Raw genomic sequence first — 19,610 nt, forward strand, 5'->3', positions numbered from 1 at the left:
AACGCTAACTGAGACCAGTTGATTTACCAGTTCAATTACCAGTTGATTTACCAGTTGATTTACCAGTTGAATTTCCAGTTGAATTACCAGTTGATTTTTCAGATGATTATCCAGTAATCAATCAATAATCATTAATAGCCTCTGGCCACCAACTTGACCACGTATACTGACTCTTGCAATTACCCCATCACAATGATCATTTGAAGTAGATTACAGATGTGTATTGTGTGATATGACGTATATTGTTCGTGCATACATATATACAAATTTATACACTTTATTTCTGGTTAGTAATTACATATATATCAATATATCTCATTTTACGTCTTAAATCAGATGAAAAACATGATCAGACATGTGTAATATATTTGTCAATAATTAACTAAGAAAATGTAAATCACAAAATGTATGTGCATTGTCACATTTGCTTGAAAGATCATGATAATTATATTTTCTGTGAAAACATGCAAGGCATGAATATTCATAAGATACATTGAACTGGTTTTTCAACTGGTAAGTCAACTGGTATTCGTACTGGTTTTCAACTGGTAAATCAACTGGTAATTATCTACTGGTTTTCAACTGGTAAATCAACTGGTAATCTTACTGGTTTTCAACTGGTAAATCAACTGGTAATCATCTACTGGTTTTCAACTGGTACTCATCTACTGGTTTTCAACTGGTAATCATCTACTGGTTTTCAACTGGAATCAACTGGTAATCATCTACTGGTTTTCAACTGGTAAATCAACTGGTGATCATCTACTGGTTTTCAACTGGTAAATCAACTGGTAACCATACTGGTTTTCAAATGGTAAATCAACTGGTAATCATCTACTGGTTTCAACTAGTAAATCAACTGGTAATATCAACTGGTCTCAGATGTCAACTGGTATTTCTACTGGTTTCCAAATTGTATCAACTGGTATCAACTGGTACCAGTTAAGACCAGTTGAGACCAGTTGAGACCAGTTCAAACCAGTAGATACCAGTTGGAAATCCTTACTGGTTTCAACTGGTATCAACTGGAATTTCGACCTGGGAACACACACGGCGTATTAAGCGCATACAATGGCAATACAGTGCGCGTAGTATACGGTACACTGCACTAGTACACGCGTATACCCTGCATGTAGAATGGATACAGTCCGGAATCCTGTCACACAACAAAAATCTCTTAATCATGGCTATACATACCTATAAATACATCTTAATTTCACTGATTTTTGTTATTTATGATATGGAAAGATTTGTTCCTATATAATTATTTTATAGTTTGGTTACATTCATTTAACTAATAGATATGAATAAGTGGCGTTTTGTTACCATTAAACGTCATGCTCAATTAGACATCAGCGTTGTAATAGAGCGAGCAATACATAGCTATTGCATACGCGCATCGACTTAAGAAAGCCACTTCAGGTTGTATTTTCTTACAGACATAACAATTTGTCAAGTCATTTTGACGGACCTATTTTTCAAGCAATCATAATAAATCTAATATATTATGAAAGCTGAGGAAATGACCTGTGTTCTCGACATAGTATATACTTTGTAGCTTATACCGTTCGGGCGCAAGTCCAATGGAAAAGTCACACAGGGGGCGTAAACAAGCACTTTTCTTCTAAATTACGCTTAAATCTCTTCCAAATTCTACCCATAAGTGTTTCGAAATCTTAAAAATGACGGAATTATCTATTTTCAAAAATTATGAAAGTTACATGATTACAAAGAGGAAATATCAGGCATTTTATAGATGTTGGTATCTATTCTGGACAGCCTCCACAACTAATGCTAAACCTATCAAACCCGGCCAAAGTACGATTTTTCTGATTCCTTCCCATGCCTTTATAACGGGCGCTGAAAATCTCTTTCTTTAGTGCGGACGGGTGAACGCTTAACTGTCCCATGAAATTGATATGGCCGGGTATTTCCCCTAATTTGTCATACACGGACCCCATAAAATAACCTGGATCATGTTTTGCTGGTCAGAAAATGTATAGAAGTGGCCAAATATGTGAGGACCCTACGGAATCGTGGAAGTAAATTGTGTATAATGCGTGATTTGTGCTACTTTTCTATATTTTATAAAATGTAAATTGCTAACCATTAGATTCACAGATCTTGCATCCCCTGTAGACCTGTGCCTTACGAAATAATGTATCTGTATATGGAGATTGATGTTATACAGGTAATTCAATTTCACTTGAAATGAGATGTAAACTGTAAGAATTATTTGATGGATCCGCCCCTGGCGACTACCCCCCCCCCCCCCCCCCCCCCCCACCCCCCACTCCCCGTATACCCCCTCCTCAGCCAAGCGACCCGAAAATTATGTTCTAGCGCCACTTACGACGAAAAGTCATACATGTGTGATTACGAAAATGGAAACTGTCCTGAGAATTTGTTCCAAACCATTGCAGAGTACACTATGTAGACTTCATGTTTTGTCTAATCCACATTCGGTAAATACGGTAACGTAAGAGCATCCCGATAATCAGGTTAATAATGTAGATGCCTACCGTTGGATCCGTTGTTCAGGTTGAAGAATAATGAAATGTGAATATTGTCTTTGGTCCCACATGTATAATTTCATGTAAGCCTATGCCTCAAGGCTCAAGTTAGCGATTAGAGCTGAGATCAAATCGCCCTCGCCTCGTCAAGGACAAGATAATGAATTAATTTTTTTTATCAAGAAAACAAATATATTTTTGCACTGTATAATGTTGAAGCTGTTTCTAAATGACTGTAATCAGCTAGTCTGTGACTTAGACTAGATCATCTAGGCCTAGACCATGTATGTACACTAGGTCTACTCTTCGTTAAGGAGAAGAAGAACACTTTTTTTTAAGTCGCTCAAGTCACTCTAGGGCTAGGCCTAGGGAGTAGGGGAGTCGGTAAAGAGGACCAAGAAAATACAAGAAAGTACCATGTATTATAAATATAAAGCCTTTTGATTGATAGTGAGGTTATCAAACTTGAGATTAGTCATAACTTTTTATAATATGCGGCCCTGGACTTCGCTCTTCAGGAGGCAGGAGGAAGAAGATCAAAAGAAAAAAATTGTGGAATCTGAATCTGGAAATATTATGGCTTATCACTCCTGCTGGAGTAAATCATATCAAATACATGTAAGACTAAGAAGGAGAGGAAAAGAAGAGGAATGAGAGGAAAAGAAGAGGAAGAAGAATATAATAAAGAATAAGCTCAAGGTAAAAAGACAGAGATAAAAATTATACAAAGTCAAGGAGAAAGTCACATAACAGAAGAATGATAATTGAGGTAATTCATAGATCTATATTGGAGTTGCTTTGTATCCTTGTAAATGTAAAGTTGTAATTGTGATGTATGTTGTATGTATTTCTGCAACATCAAAAGGCAGAAACTACATTAAAGGTACTAGACCTATGTCCCATTTGCAGGCCAAAAAAATGAAAAAGTTAAATTCCAACTGCATTTGAAAGATAATAATAATTTAGAACTTCCCTACAAAAAGTGGGGCTTGAAAATGTCTTCAAGTGGGAAAATAATGACTATTAGTTGTCAAATCGACTTTAGAGCTATAGAGCCCAAAAGTAATAGTCTGATTTTCAGACAATTGTACCGAATGGTCATACGTTTTATGCTCCGCAAACATTCAATCAGTTTAATCTTGGCCATCACAAGAAGTGGGTTATTGATGTAGACAAATGCTCATGTACCCTTTACAACTCTTTTCATGTATGTTATTACCAAAGAAGAAAAAAAGCCAGTCAGTCACTCAATAGTGTCTGACAGTGAAGTCTAGCAAGTAAACAGGTTTCCTTGCATAATTTGAATATGAGGACACTGCTAACGTTTAAATTTCACAGATAGGACATACATGACATATTCATAATTCCTGCAAAGTTCTACAGAATTTGAGGTTGGCTGCAAAAGGGACATAGTATGAAGGGGTGACCAAAGTTCGCGCACATTTTAGAACATATTACAAAATGTGATATTCGAACTACGATTTCTCATATTCTACACAAATTTATTGATTTCAATTATAACCAAAGGGACGGCGAAGTTTTTAACTACAGATTAGTTCAACTAGAAAATTTTATCGTCGAAGGATTTCGGAGATATCGCGATCTAAAAATTTGATGTCCGATCGTTCGTGCGCGCTGCATCCAAAAAAGTCATAAAAACAACGAGACCTAACTTCACGCACGGGGGTTTACAGTTGATTTATCAAAAAGTGTGATCCATCAAAAATAAGGTAATATCATAATTTGCAAGGCAAGATATCATACAATCAGTTAGTACCACTGTTTACTTACAATTTTGAGGAAATCTGCTCTCAAATTGAAGATTTTCAGACCCTTATCGGTAAGTTGATCATTTTTCGGAACGGATGCAAAATATTGCAAAATTTGCCGATCTTTTGTCAATATTTTCACAATTTCGTACCCAATTCCAAAGAAAATTTCACTTCTGAGTAATTTTATGTTCCTCTTTCCATTGGTGATATCAGATTTTCGTAATCTTACTGATTTTTGAGATAGCGAACTTAGGTCACGCGCGAACTTTGGTCACACCACCATACCTATAAAGAAAAATAAAGGAGTTAATAAGTAGGATTAGCGACTTTTTATTTCTATTCTATTTTAACCAACAGTGCAGTAGCCCTTTGACTGCTGTGGGTGCCATGTTTACCAGGTCATACTATGCTGATTGGAAGATGATTAGAGATGTGAAGAGAAGACGACTTGTCAAAGAACATCACAGGGACAGACTACGCTTCAACTGTATCCGCAAGAACACCATCCTCCCAGATGAGATACGAGTAGGTCACTCTACAATATACCATACTTCTAGTTTGGGATGATGGGATGTGATTGAATGTGTGAGGTATTGTCTAAATGTATGGTTAAACTTCCAGTGCCATAAGCAGTCAATCTTGCCAAGAATACAAATTTTGATAATGCAAGAAGAAAGGAGAAAGTGATATTTTTAGTGAAAACTTAGTATTACAACCAGGGCTGGTCTTTGCTGCCCATACAATGCATATAGATCTTATTAAGATTGCTAATATTGTAACACAGCCATGCTTTGAAATATTTTTGTTTGGTTCTGACCATTTCTCATATCTCTTCTTGCAGGAGGTTGCAGATCAAGAGATAGCAACTTTCCCTCGAGACAGCTGCCATGTTAGGATACGTGATCGATGTGCCATCACTTCAAGACCAAGATCTGTTCTCAAGAGATGGAGACTCAGTCGTATCGTATGGAGATCCATCGCTGATATAGGAAACATGTCAGGCGCCCAAAGATCTACGTGGTAGACAACCTATTGGAAGTGGACGATGTGCAGTGAACTGACATGAGAAGAGAGGAATTCAAGGCCAATTCTTGTTTTGATATTTGCTGCCTTATGTTCAAAGACGAGGCATTTGAAGACCAACTTATGAAAGAAGAGCAATGTTACCTGTGGTAGAGAAAGGACATGAGATATGAGGTTCTTTAGAGATATTGGCTTTGTTTAACTCATTAGCTGTGGGAACCGGGTAGTCCCTTTATAAAACCTATGGGGATGAGAGAATTTAGTAGCTATTGGGTTAATAACAGGAAAACAGAGATAGTTTACACCTTCATTTCACCTTATACATAATAAGATACCACGATTGCAGTTGTTTTTAATCTTCTGTTAATACATGGAATCTGAAGAAGAAAAAAAAAATCATTTTTACCTTGGTGCCAGAAGGATCTTTGTAAAGAAGCTATTTTACCCCCTCACACTCTCAAATTTTAAAACAATAGAGTCAAATTAAGTTGTGTATGTTTATCATTTAGTATACAGATGATTAGATCTTTCCTTTTCATTGTTTCTGATCCCCCATAATCCTTTTGACACTTTATTTCCCCTTTCTTTTCTTTTCTTTTCTTCCCTTCTTCCACAATTTACTGGAAAACTTTATTTAATTCTGAACAAAACAAAAATTGAACTTGTGTATCGAAGACCATGCATTATACATTGTATATGTTCATGAAGCTATGAATTGTACAATAAGTTTATACAATTACTGACAATAATGTATAATAAAGAGCATAAACTCCCAATCACATTACTCACCCGTCTTTCTATTTTATTAGCTTTCAAATCAGGTAGTTTACATGTATAATGTGTTTACTTATTTACTTATTTCTTAATTGAACGTTTCATTCATATTAAGGTTCATAGTGTGTAATATACTGAAAGCCGACACTTGTGCTCATCACTGCTCATTTCCCCACTGCTTTAATTTCTTTGAACGGTATACTGCCTTGTGTGTTAATGGGCTCTTATCAATAAGTAGAGTGGGGGGGGGGGGGGGTGAATCAATTCCCTTTCTAGATTATGTGAGTTACCAAAATGGATAAAGTATTGGAAAATTTATCAAACTTGAAATCTCCTTCATAAATCATAGCACTTTCTAAGTTTCTTGTAAATTATCTACCAAGCTTTTCTTCTGAATGTTTATTCTACCAAAAGCCCAATTTTGAAGAAAAAATGACATTCTTAAAACATTTTATTTTGATGTTATGAAAATACATTGTTTATTTAAATTCACCACAATATAAATATTTAGTGTAAAAATATTCATACATTCATACCTTTCTAGAAACCTTTATGGTCCTATACAAAGATACAGGATCATTCTTGGCTCAAGCTGTTAATTTCACCCTGACTCTACATAGACTTAAAGGTACTATTTGCATGCCAAAAAAATGAAAAGGTTAAATTCCAACGGCATTTGAAAGAGAATACTAATTTAGAACTTTCCTCAAAACAAAAGGCTTCAAAATGGGGTTTAGTTGGAAAATAACGACCAATAGTTGTCGAATGAACTTAAGTGATTGCAATCACCTAAGTAATAGTCCGATTTTCAGACCCTTTTACCAAATGGTTGTTCGTTTTGTGCTGCACAATGATTCAATCAGTTTAATTTTGGCTGTTACAAGTAGTGGGTAGGAAAATGCTCATGTACCTGTTACAGCTCATTTTATGTATGTTATTACCAAAGATAGGACATACAAAACATTCATAATTCCTGCAAAGTTCTACATAATTTGGCTGCAAAAGGGACATAGTATCTTTAAAATACATGTACTTCCAAATTTGATATCATACACAGTACAGTATTATATGGCATACACTAAATGATTGGTTATTCACATAAAAGTAACTTTGTACAGTGAAACTTGGTTATATATAAAAGACCAGTGTAATAACAAACTCTTAAATATAACAAGTTAATTCTGCTGGTCACACAGAGCTCTGAGATAATAAGATTCCACTAGATTCCACTGTACTAGAGCAACTGCAGCACACCAATTCAAACACAATGTACATGGACAAGGTAATTGTGATAAGCAGATGGCGAAACAAAAGTACAATGAATTTCATTGTTTTACAATTTGCTTCATGGAACACAGTTTTATACAACAGTATTGCTAGCACATTGAGTGAGAACTATATTTAAGAGATACAAGTTCAACACACTGGCTAACATGCCTGTACAACTGATCTATTACACTTTTTTTAATGAAACAGTTTACATTGATCTTGCGATTACAGAACCCCACATCAGATTATTACCTCTCGTTACATTTTGATAAACCTGACACGAAAACCAACCTGAATATATTTGCATACATTTCTCTGGCTTACAATTCTGGCATTTCATAAAAAATAATAGAATGAACACATGTTGCAAATTATTCATTTTCCTATATGGGTAATAAATACTTTACTAGCTCTGCATCGGGCAGAAGTACTATAATGTTTGAAAGTGTCTCAACATATCATATATATATCATACATGTATACCTCTTGATGTATACATGTATACCTTCGCTTAATCATAAATTGTCAGCGAACTTGCTGGGTAATATGTATGGTCTAACACCCCCCTTCTCCCTCCTTAAAGTTGGTCAGGCAACACCCCTGATCATCAAGTAAAAACATGTAGAATTACAAGATAACTTAAAAACTAGGTTGCCTTGGCAAGTCATTTACATCACTGTAGTTACATTCTCAACATGAATTGTGTCTTCATTTCATAAACATCTCAATTACATTGCACATTTTCAAATAAAATACAATTTCACACTGTACTCCTTATTGACATCAATTATATCCTACTTTTATTAAAGGACCTCCCAAAGTATGTGAAACAATATAAAGACATAAAAGCATGATAACAACAGCATAAGAACTCTATCAGCTACATGTATAAACCATCTATGTGCAAATGATGTAAAATAATTGTTTAAAACTCAACATACATGTGTAAAATACCAGGCAAAAGTAGTACAAGAACTTTCAGTCTTTCACACACAAAGCACAATTTACATAGAAAAGTAGGCATATCATTTGCAAATCTTTTTTAAATCTTATCCTTTTTCAAGGAATGTGTATTTGTAAAATCTTAAAGCTGTTCATTTTAGATTAGTCTTATGAATTTAGTTTGGTCTGATGAAGACAATACCAATGAAGATTGGTTGACAATATGAACATACATCAGATGAATCAATACAAAAAACACAATTGACGAATAATCATTCATTTATTGTACTGAGTTCAACACCTCACTGTAAGAGTTCCCAGCTTTTCATTAAAACAAAATGTGAAATTTCCCTCCTTAAATTTCCAAATGTTATGATAATTATTAAAAAATATTTCCATATTGAAAACCAGTCACCTAGTGGATACACTGTTTGAATGCAAGACAACATAAAAGAGACTAGGTAATTTCTACTTGGCCCCAAAAATCCCTGAATTTTCCCTGATTTGAGTAATATTTCTCAAATTTCCCTGACCATTTGTTCTGATTCCCAAGACAGCTGTAAACCATGTGTGTCAAAAACCATTATTCCTAGTTATTATATGGAGAGTATAGATGGCTTCCGACCCCCAAAAGAAATCTAATCTTGCATGTATTTAAAAATAAATGTTTATTCATTTATCAATCAAGTTCACTTGAAATACAACAAACATTTTCTAAAACAGGGTGTAAAAACAATACTGTATCATTCTGAATCATTCATATAATTTGAGAGGATATATGGCTTGCAAAACATAAAGGAAAATCTCACCTTCGTAAATGGATTTTTAAAAATAAAAATGTTAACAAATGAAACAAAAATGATGAAATGATGAGCTATTGTTAAGATTTAAGGAAGATAATTAGTTTATGGCATTCTACAAAACAATAGACCAACTGGCAATTTGGGCTTGTGGATATCATGTTGGATCATGATCAAGGTGGAGTTTTCATTTGAGCTATGGCCATCTAAAAAAATACCTCAATAAATCTTGGAATCACATGGGCACATACTGGTAGTACATCTGTTCATTTGAATATAAGTGAAATTTGTGCAGGTACATAGGTCTATCTAGTTAGAGGTAAATGTCATATACTACTCTGTGCAGCGTTTGCTTTCCAGCTTAAATAGGTGTTCCACATCATAGAGACTATATTGACAACCAGTACTCTGTGAAAGAGAAGAGAGAGAATGAGTGAGGAAGAGAAAAGGAGAAAGGCAAAGCAAAAGAAAGAGGGTTTGTGAGAGAAAAATGATATTTGTCCAATATTACGCAGTTCATGTGAACACCACTCAGAGGATTCTATGTCACATACTACAGCAACCACTTCTCAAATTTCTAAACTTTAACCCTAAACAAACACATTCCTATCCCAGACCCAAGCCCTAATATAAAACCTGTTTTTGCCAAAACATATATCTAGTATTTTCTTTGCAATAATGTGTCCATGGTTGGCAATTGTGCAATGCTTCAAGATTGCAAAACACACGGTACATTTTTTTTTTCTTTCATTAATACAATTATGGAGCTAATAATTTCATACACATTGTTTGGGTGCAAGACTGAGCTAGGCTAAACCATGTTTAATTTTTTTTTTTACACAAGAGATTCAGGAAGTCATAATACTATGATCCTTTAAAAGGATTGGGTATCTTTGTCTCAGATTCTGAAACAAAATCCTTGATTTAGCTCATGCTGCAATGATAATTATAAACCTTTAGGTCAGTCAGGAACCCCACGACTTTTCCAAGTTGATCGCCTGTCTGATTATCAAGATATTTATGATTGGAAGTCAAAATTTCATTTTTCGTTTTCCTAACGGTTTTGATAACACTACAGTCTATTGGGGAAAGTGAGTATGGTAAAAACCGGTCACTCAAAGATTTTCACCGTTTTGAGGCACTGTATGATCCTTTTGAAGCGCAATTTATATAGGGCTTCAATATTACACCACATCACAGACACTGATAACACGTAGGGCCATGCATCTCAGATTTAACATTGTTAAACGATGTCTTTAAATACCTGTGTAGAAGAGGCACATAGTAGAAATTGACAAGTTGTACTGCCGGCCAGATCTGTAAAGGACAAAAGAGAGAGAGACATTGATAAATCATTATGTAAAACAAATGGCCATGTACCCTTCATAGCAAATTGCTTTTAGTAAAAACATGAAAATTAGACAAGAAAAACTTAGCATGGTTTTAGAAAAAGTACAAATAATAAAAGAAGATGAATGTTTGCAAATGGAAGTTCATTTGTCCAAGTCTTATGTGACTGTAATGTAACATGTGACAACTCTTTTTTTACATATGTGTTTAAAAACTTGAAACATGATTTATTTCTGCTGATCTCCAAATTCACTTTTCATCTGGGCTTGTTATGTCTTTCATTACAAGACATATTAAAGATGAAGTTGAGTTCTGGTCATGCGATTGCATTGTGAAAGAAACGGTGTGGAATCGACCAGAAAAGGTTGATCATCTAGCATATAAGAATTTGTGTGTATTGCAAGGTTCTAGAATCATCAAAATGATAAGAAATTTGGCCAAGTCTTGGTAAAGTTACAAACTCTGTACACAGAAAGATGTATATAGGACTACACGAACACGTGGCGTAAAAATCCTACCCCCGAGTTTTACGATGTTACTGACATATGTAGAATATAAAGGCATTTGAAGAGCCACGCTTTTCAGGGAACATGTCCTATCTGATGATCTTCCACACTTGCATAATAAGAATTATTACGCTCACAAATTATTTTTCACCTCTTCCCACAACTCAACCTTCTCTTTAAATCAAAATTTTCAAATGAGAAAGTTAATCATATATATTATGAGTCCAGCAAATAAACCATCCTCATGATTTCATCATACAATAGATCACTATTACGAATGAGCCAATGTTTTGATCAATTTGTTGATAGTTGTGGCATTGAGTAGTATACCCTTTATCACTGTTGTATGCTTTTGACACCATTCAACAGTTTTGTAGCTGTTCTTAAATTAGAATTGAACTGAATTTGATCGATACTTACCATCAGCCCTCTGGCATAGGTACTAGGTATATCCTGGAAGAAAGAAAGAAACAAATGAATTGGACAAACTCATAGAACTCTCATCACATATTAAAATAAATTGTTATGGAACTCATGAAATGTCTTTTAACTCATATCCTGCCATGAGACTGCTAGCGCGCTATTGTTATAGTGCTCTGTGCACGCGAGCGCGCTATCGATTGACTGCTACGTTCAAGCTAGCGAGCCACCGCTACTCTGCTTTGTGCACGCTAGCGCGCATATGTAATAACAGTTATTGTTCATGCCCATTGCACCGTGCTGAGTGCTTTTGCAGCGCTATTGAAAGTACCATCGCGTGCATCAGATTATCAGCTTTGGATTACGCATCTTTGTATACAACAGTGAGATTGGATTTTCGCGAGTAATTCAGCAATTTATTTTTTGTAAAGATTTAAATAACATGCACTTGAACCAACCCTTAAATTTACATGGCACACAGGAGATTTGTGGCTGGCACAATAGGGATTAGCACTGTGGCATTGGGTGCATTGTATGGGTGGCAGCTTAAGAGTTAAACAAAATGTAAATATCCATGATTTTCTACTGTTTATTGTTGATACAATAAAAAGTTACTTGTATTCATTTATAAATTGATGTACTAGTAACATTGGACGTAATATATAGTAAGTATAGTAAAAATGCTGCCACAATGATTAGTGGATTCTTACAGGAGAGGCTCAAAGGAAGACCAGTTTAACAAAAATTAAGACAACCGTACAAAAAGGTAAAATGCTATTTGATTAACTGCCTATCATATATTATATTCTATCCCCACATATCAATTAACATAAATATTATGATTCATGTTTTTTATAGAAAAATATATATTATACAAATATACACTGTCTTGAGAGGTTCTGTTTAAAACTATGCGCAAGAGGTGACTCCAATAGTACTATTTGCTGAGGGGTGCAGCCCCGATGATGATGATACTAATCATGACATTACTGATTACATCAATACTATCGAAGAAGAAATACTCACCCTTATCAAAATGGCTGGGACCTCATCCAATGTCTTCCCTGTTGTCAAGGCAACAGTTGAGAAATACACTGTGAGAAAGACTGGCGGAAACACAGTCTGTAAAACAAACAATCAAGATAGTTCATAAACAAAACAGATAAGATAAAGTATATCTGAAATGCCTGTTCTTATATAAACATTAGACTGTTTTATATCAATACACTTTAAAAGAACCAAAAATATCATCAAAGCAATGTATTGACAGAATTTTGTAAAGAAATATTTCTGCTGATCGCCCAAAGGATGAATTCTGTCTAAAATGAAACTCATGCCCTCAGGGCTTGATCTCTACAAGTTCTAAGTTTTCCACACATTAATACAGATGCAGGCTGTTATAAGGATAGATAGTAGCCTTTTTAAAAGGTTGAATCACTGAATGATTATGTTTTATTAACAACAATGTGCAAAATAAATGCATCCATGATTTTCAAGCAACATACATCATCTACGTTCTATGCCTAAAAATGAAAAAAAATTGTATGTTGATAACCATGTAGGTAATATGAAACTCAAGACAGAGAAAAGTATACTGCATAGTAATATATGCGAACAATAATAAAGATGGATACTGACATTTCTTTTTAACTTTCTCTTTCAATAAATTAATCAAAATATATCTCCATCACATCCCAGTGATCCCACAAACAACCAAAATATTGAAGAGTTTTGATTGAGTGAAAAAAAAATAAAAAAAATAAGAGGAACCGTATATGATCGACTTACTTGATCTGTAAGCATCTTCCATAGAGGGGTCAGCTTACCAGAGCCAGGGTAGATTCTATTGAGGAGCTTGTACCATGCAAATAAAGATGGACCCTGATAATGGTAAGAGGAAAGGTACGTGGATTTAAAATGGTCACAAATCTAGCAGAATCTATATACAAGTCTCTCTTACACAATAATTAGCATACTTCTTACATGTTATACAGTAGGCGTATGGTTGCACCATGTGAGAGAGGGGGAGGACTGGGGAGTTCTGAAAAGGACTGTCAGTAATTTTTCTTTCTTGAGTGTGCGAAATCCTGACGACGGATAGTCAAATTAACTGTTTGATAAGTTGAGCCCCTCCTACTACCCATCCTCTCCAACCGGCGCTATAGATCTCTTTAGAACTATAAGCTCAAGAAAGATTACCAACATTCCTTTTCAGGACTACACACACAGTCAAGCAAGAAAGATTACTGACAGTACTTTTCAAGACTCCCTGATCACCCCCCCCCTCTCACATGGTGCAACCGTAAGCCTTAGTACAGTATATCTACATCACCTTGCAAGCTGATACTTATATAAGCAACATCTTAAATGTTACAAAGATATTTCAAAGTGTTAAATCCAGGAGGAGAAAAAGCAATGAAAGACATTGACAAAATATCGCCCAGGATTACTTACTGCAAAGCAAAACCCAAATGCACTTTGTCTGAGAGTCCTTAATTTATCATGATTCTTCCATCCTTTCCTCTCAACCGCTTGCTGAGAGATGCAGTCTGAAGCGAAGAATAGCACACCTGTAAATCAAGCGTATTAAAACAAAAATAATCATATTAGCTATGACAACGAAATATGAGCAACACAAAAATATTAAAATTATTCAAGACAATGCATGAACAATGAGGGAAGGGGTACTTTGAAATGATCCACCATCCCTAGATGGGCCACTTGTATTCATGCATAACAGTAAATAAAACTGCTCTTTAAGTTCAAGTGTAATGCTATGGTCATTGACCACTGTAGCGGAATTATGATACACTCTCTCCCCCCCCCCCTCCTCAACAAAAGTAGAACAACAGTTACCGTATACCTGAGCATCGCTTCACCTCACTAGAGAGACAATTTAAAGGTAAAGACCAGTATTGGAAACGCTCAAATTTCAAAAAATGAAATGGAAGCTCTTATTACCAATCATGTGAAAAAATATGTTTTGACTAATACATGATGATAAAAATGTTGCCGGGAAACCGCCTACTAATTGATATATTTGGTAAACTAGTTTATCTATTGGACTGTGAGAGATAAACGAATGTGTCGAGCACGTGTGCATAGTCCCATATACATCTTTCTGTGTACAGTGCTTGTAACTTTACGAAGACTGGGACAAATTTCTTATCATTTTGATGATTCCAGAACCTTGCAGTTCACACTTATATGCTAGATGATCAACCTTTTCTAATCGATTCCACAACGTTTCTTTCACACTGCAATCGCATGACCATAACTGGTCTTTATCTTTAAGCAACACTTTAAATCTAAACAAAATGAAGAGCTGATTTACCTGATGTTACTGCTTGTGTTCGAAAGGGATACTTATGAAGCAGTTCTAGATATGCTCTCCATATTGAAGCCATTCCACTTTGATAGACAGTGATGCATTAACAGAACTCTTGGCAGGATACCAAGCCTCAAAGAAGATCTAGAGACAGAAACAGAATGTTAACTAATCCACAGCAACTTCAACATGTTCAATCATCACTCAAAGCAGGCAGCATTGTGTGGAATACAAAAATTTAAGACACCTTCCATTGATTCTCAAAAGTACTCTTATACTCTTTCACACTGGTTTTGCTTAACCCCGTACTTTGCTTATCCCCGTACTATCCTTAACCCCGGACTATTTTTTTTGGCTTTTCACACTCGCTGTTTTTAGTCCTGTACTAGCGCCTATTCCGGAATAAGAAAATTCCCGCTGTTCTCATTGCATTTCGTTAACCCCGGATATCGTGAATGTTATTATTGGACATACTTTGCATTTGGCCAGCTGCGATACGCTCCATTGCGTAGTACCGGACTATTTTTCGTTTCTGTTCTCATTCATTTGCTTAGCACCGCAATTGCGGGGTTAGCAGGAGTTAGCACCACAATTGCGGAGTTAGCCCTGCTATTTTGCAGGGTTAGTTAACCCCGTACTATAGGTGGGGCTAAGACCCCCCCCCCCCTTAACCCCACCTATAGTACGGGGTTAAGCAAAATATTGCCAGTGTGAAAACAGTATTAAACATAGACTGAAAGCTTCAGTCTCTGATATTGACAGAACTTGTTCTGCTGAGACTATATCTGGCTCCACTGACATTGTATGGGGTAGTGAGTGGAAGGAATGGGTCGATTTGGCTGGACCGAGATAAGGTGTTTTCACTCCTTACATCTTAATATATCCACTTTGGCTGCAATATCACTAGATATTACACTCAATTTTAATGTAAAAAATAGCAAAAGCTGCAATATGTACTTTGACTTACGATAGCTTGCTCATTTACTATTTAGCTCCTAAACACAATGTTATTTTCAAGAAAGATTTGTAGTTAACATGATTCGTTGTCAGCTATCTTGATTTGAGTATACCGGTAATGAATATTAATTAAAGCCCAGCTGAACCATTGATATTTTAATGTTCATAAACCCAATATCAAACGATTGATCGTTTGGCCTTCTGGTACGTTGAACCGGAAATATATTTCGGAGCTACCAAGTGTCACGCATTAGGCTTGACGTCACGCATTTCGAGGGTCTCTGATATTGGCTGGGTCATGTCATAGATTACAGTTCAAATACATTGAATGGTACAGCTCACTGGTTCAGAAATGAAATTGGATAGATTTGTGTAACTGTAAAGTAAGCCCGTAAATTTTGCCATTGGAATTAAGAATGACAATTTTATGAATTGTATAAGATTCAGAAAGAAATGTAGACAGTCTAGGCTAGATCTATATAATTTCTTATGTCTGATTTATGAATCAGAAAATTAGATCTAAATATAGAAAAACGGCTGTTAACCTTATTAGATCTAAATAGGGGAGAAAGTAGTTGTACCACATAATGGCACATTTGTAATTGTACCAAAATCGCTAGTAGTCTCCCACCGTCCCATGTTGTGCGAGTCGTGAGGGGTACCGCGATCGCGATAACGTCCGGGTATACACTCCGGCCGCGTATTTTTTATTTACACGGCAGCGAGGGGAAAAAGTCGAGAACGGTACAACGGTACAACAAATCGTCTCCTTTCTCTAATAATTTAATGAAACATCGAAGCTTCCGCGTTCGTGCGAGAGGGGGAAAAGCTCGATTAATTCCAATGAAACCGCTCGCGGAAAGTCTAGTCTGTAGTGCCTGCCTGCCTAGCCTGCGTATGTACTGAATATGACTTGTGTTGTCGATGTACTGTACTCTGTGTTGTTGGTAAGTGGCCAAGGAATAGGAGGAATAGTGCGATATAGCGAAGTGATGAATCAGCACGTGGAGCGCGACTAGCTAGCTAGCGAAACGTGAATATGATGAAGGCACACAACCTTACAGTTCACACTTCCCGAAATTAAATAGAAGACAAATCTAATTTGCGATTCAGTCCTCAAATAAAATGATGATGATGATGAAACTCGCTATTAATGTGAAAACCAATGAAAAAACGCTTGTTGTATAATACAAAAACTTCCTATAAAACACGTCCGATTGATGAAACTGAACACAGGAGAAGTGAGTAAAATCTGTGTGTGGAGACTTTTCCAAGTGCGTTAAAAGTGTGATGATTGGCTTATTATAACAATAAGGTGCGGTCCGATTGGAGTAGACCCTAACTAAAATAACACTCTTGTTGCTGGGTGGTCCCATGGATGAAATTAACTCAGAGAATGTGTAGAATGTGCAGCTGTAAATTGTTATTGTTATTGAAGCTGGCTGAACGGAAAGTACTAACAAAAGGAATGTTTAAAATGCTGACTATTTACAATGTTGATAAACAGTTGTGACCTTAAAGTTCAAGTCACTACACTTCTCTAGATCTACATATTAAGTACAATTCCCTTTATAATACACTGCACTACACTGATAGGTACTCGTACTCCGATTCGGTCCAGTCTAGACTCTACGCGAGCAGGTTTCATTGGTTTGCATGATTTATTGAATAAAGAACAGATGTATAAGTTGTGTTTATTATAAGTTTTGGTAAATAGAAGTCTAATTGTTATTAAAGTCAGAATATGGTGCGCTTAGACTTAGAGACACCAGTATTAGACTCTAAGCGCCTTATAAATATTGTTTATTATTTATTATTATTGGGATTAATCGAGAAATTCCCCTCGCTGCCGTGTAAATAAAAAATACGCCTCCGGCCCACTGATCTCTAGGCCCCTACGGAAAAATGATTTTTCCGTAGAGATCAGTGCTCCGGCCCCGCTCAGACACTACACAAAGTTCAGTATATGGGACCACACTATTAATAAACGATGTTTCGATATCTCCAGTTTTCACACGGAAACATTTAAGACTGAAGAAAATAACACTACAAAATATTGAGCATCAATCAGCTTACCATCAAACCACTTTTTACTTGATGAGACTAACCATGGGAAACCAGAAGTACGTAAGTATTATGTTGGCTGGTTGTTACTTTTTAGACAGCTCACGATCCGGTTACGTACGAGGGGGGGGGGGGGGGGGGGGGGGGGATTTGCAGGAAGTGGGGGCACGTACTTACGTGTCAAAATAAAAGAGACACTTATCAGAAATGAATAGCGGCAATCCTTTTAGAGCAAGAGGGTTTAACCTATATTAAAAGAAGATTTTTTTTTCTTATGTAAAAGGGGACACTTTTGGAGTACTTGAAAAAGAAGGGGCATTGTGCCCCCCCCCCCTCCGGGAGCGCCGCCTTTAGGCAAGCCATAATGTATGTGCTTAATTGCACCTACATAATTATATCTGCATCATAGCGCATCCCAAGAAGAAATCCGAGAGGGGGGAGGTGGGGGAATCGCCTAATAGTAAAGTTGAACTCCAACTAAAATTCAAGCGTGGTTTATTTTCAATTCGATACTAGTGATTTTCAAATGTTGCTGAGATGACATGATTTTCTGGGTGCCTCTTTTATTTTGACACATGCCCCTTTCCCTTTCTAATAAGTTATATATTTCCTTCGGATAATTAGTGCCCTTTTTCCTTTTATATATGAGCCCATGAGGTATGAGCCCCTCCCCCTTTTCAAAATACCCCTTAAAGGTAAAGACCGGTAATGGTAAAGTCGCGGTTCAAGAATTCTGGGTGCAAAATATCAATTCAATAATGTTTAAATATTGCCTTCATAGGTTTAGATGGTAATACTTCAACCTCAATTCGCAAAAAAGAGAAATATATGCCCAAATATTCAATGTTGAAGTGCATCCAGCAAAATTTGTATCATCACGTATTTAATAGTCAAAACACATTCTTTTACATGATTGGTTTAATAAGAGCTTCCATTTCTTTTTTTGAGAGGGGGGTGTTTCCAAAACTTGTCTATACATTTAAATTCTGATTAATGCCCTTATTAAAATCTGATAGGTGCCCTTAGCTAATACTTCAACAGATTCCCCGTTTCCATTCTTACACGTGCCCTTTTTCATTTCTGTTAAGTGTCCCTTTTCAGATGCAAAAAGTGCCATTTTCATCTCTAATAATTGCCCTTTTTACTTTGCCACGAGCACGTTTTATTTCTTCTAATAACTGTCCTTTACCCTTTTAACAGTGCCGATTTTGCCTTTCTCCATAACAAGCCCCTCTGATTCAAGGCGATTTAGAGCCCCCGCTTTTTCATCAATTTCCCCTATAGAGCTCGCTCGCTGCGCTCTCACAAAAGATGACCAGAAAGGCAAGAGTGGTTTTGATGTTTTTCTTTTGAGTGTGCGATGACAAAATTGGTACGGCCACAGCAAACATAACGGAGTCGGCACTGGCATTTTTGCGAACCAGTGTTGGGTGTTGCGAGTGAGTAGTGGAGGCTCGCCCCCCCCCCCCCCCCCACTCAGTGACTGTTATCTAGGGTACGCATATGCGTGTTCCCAGCGACCCCCCCCCCCCCTTTTCAGCAAAAGTCCGGTGTGCAAAGTCAATACGGGTAGACCTTTTTCTTTTGATTCGAGCCGGAGAGTTTGGGAACACGCATGGTATCCCTCCGTTCACGGAGTGTGTGGGGGGGGGGGGGGCCGGGAGTGGAGGGCATTGTGTCGGTACAGGCGCTCAAGCTGACTTTGCACTGACATGTATAACTTTGTGAAAATAATCTATATCTATGTGTTGATTCAGATATTGATATAATCTGTTTGATTTCCATTTTATTTTCCCCAGGGCAGAGATATGTGTGGAAGGACCATTATGTTGACATAACCTCGGAAGTTTCTCAAATGAGCAGATCCCCGAAACTATACGCCCCAGTTGACG

At 36.5% G+C, this 19,610-nt stretch overlaps 2 protein-coding genes across 2 annotated transcripts; one reads left to right on the top strand and one right to left on the bottom strand.

Moving 5' to 3' along the window:
* The first annotated feature begins 2,349 nt into the window (after window positions 1-2,349).
* Window positions 2,350-6,092, top strand: LOC115919962 (28S ribosomal protein S14, mitochondrial-like). The gene is made up of 3 exons (XM_030974729.1): window positions 2,350-2,465; window positions 4,643-4,810; window positions 5,127-6,092. Exons 1-3 carry the CDS (start codon window positions 2,385-2,387, stop codon window positions 5,307-5,309), a joined length of 432 nt encoding a protein of 143 aa, XP_030830589.1. The 5' UTR covers window positions 2,350-2,384; the 3' UTR covers window positions 5,310-6,092.
* A 1,436-nt stretch (window positions 6,093-7,528) lies between these two features.
* LOC588887 (protein Mpv17) lies at window positions 7,529-17,842 on the bottom strand. Its single transcript, XM_030974576.1, has 8 exons — window positions 17,731-17,842; window positions 14,704-14,841; window positions 13,824-13,939; window positions 13,158-13,250; window positions 12,396-12,491; window positions 11,370-11,402; window positions 10,358-10,410; window positions 7,529-9,501 (listed from the first exon to the last, which is right to left on the bottom strand). Exons 2-8 carry the CDS (start codon window positions 14,774-14,776, stop codon window positions 9,420-9,422), a joined length of 546 nt encoding a protein of 181 aa, XP_030830436.1. The 5' UTR covers window positions 14,777-14,841; window positions 17,731-17,842; the 3' UTR covers window positions 7,529-9,419.
* Window positions 17,843-19,610: the final 1,768 nt, after the last annotated feature.

Source organism: Strongylocentrotus purpuratus, unplaced genomic scaffold (genome assembly GCF_000002235.5).
Source record: "Strongylocentrotus purpuratus isolate Spur 01 unplaced genomic scaffold, Spur_5.0 spur5_scaffold_7, whole genome shotgun sequence".
Lineage (NCBI taxonomy): Eukaryota > Metazoa > Echinodermata > Echinoidea > Camarodonta > Strongylocentrotidae > Strongylocentrotus > Strongylocentrotus purpuratus.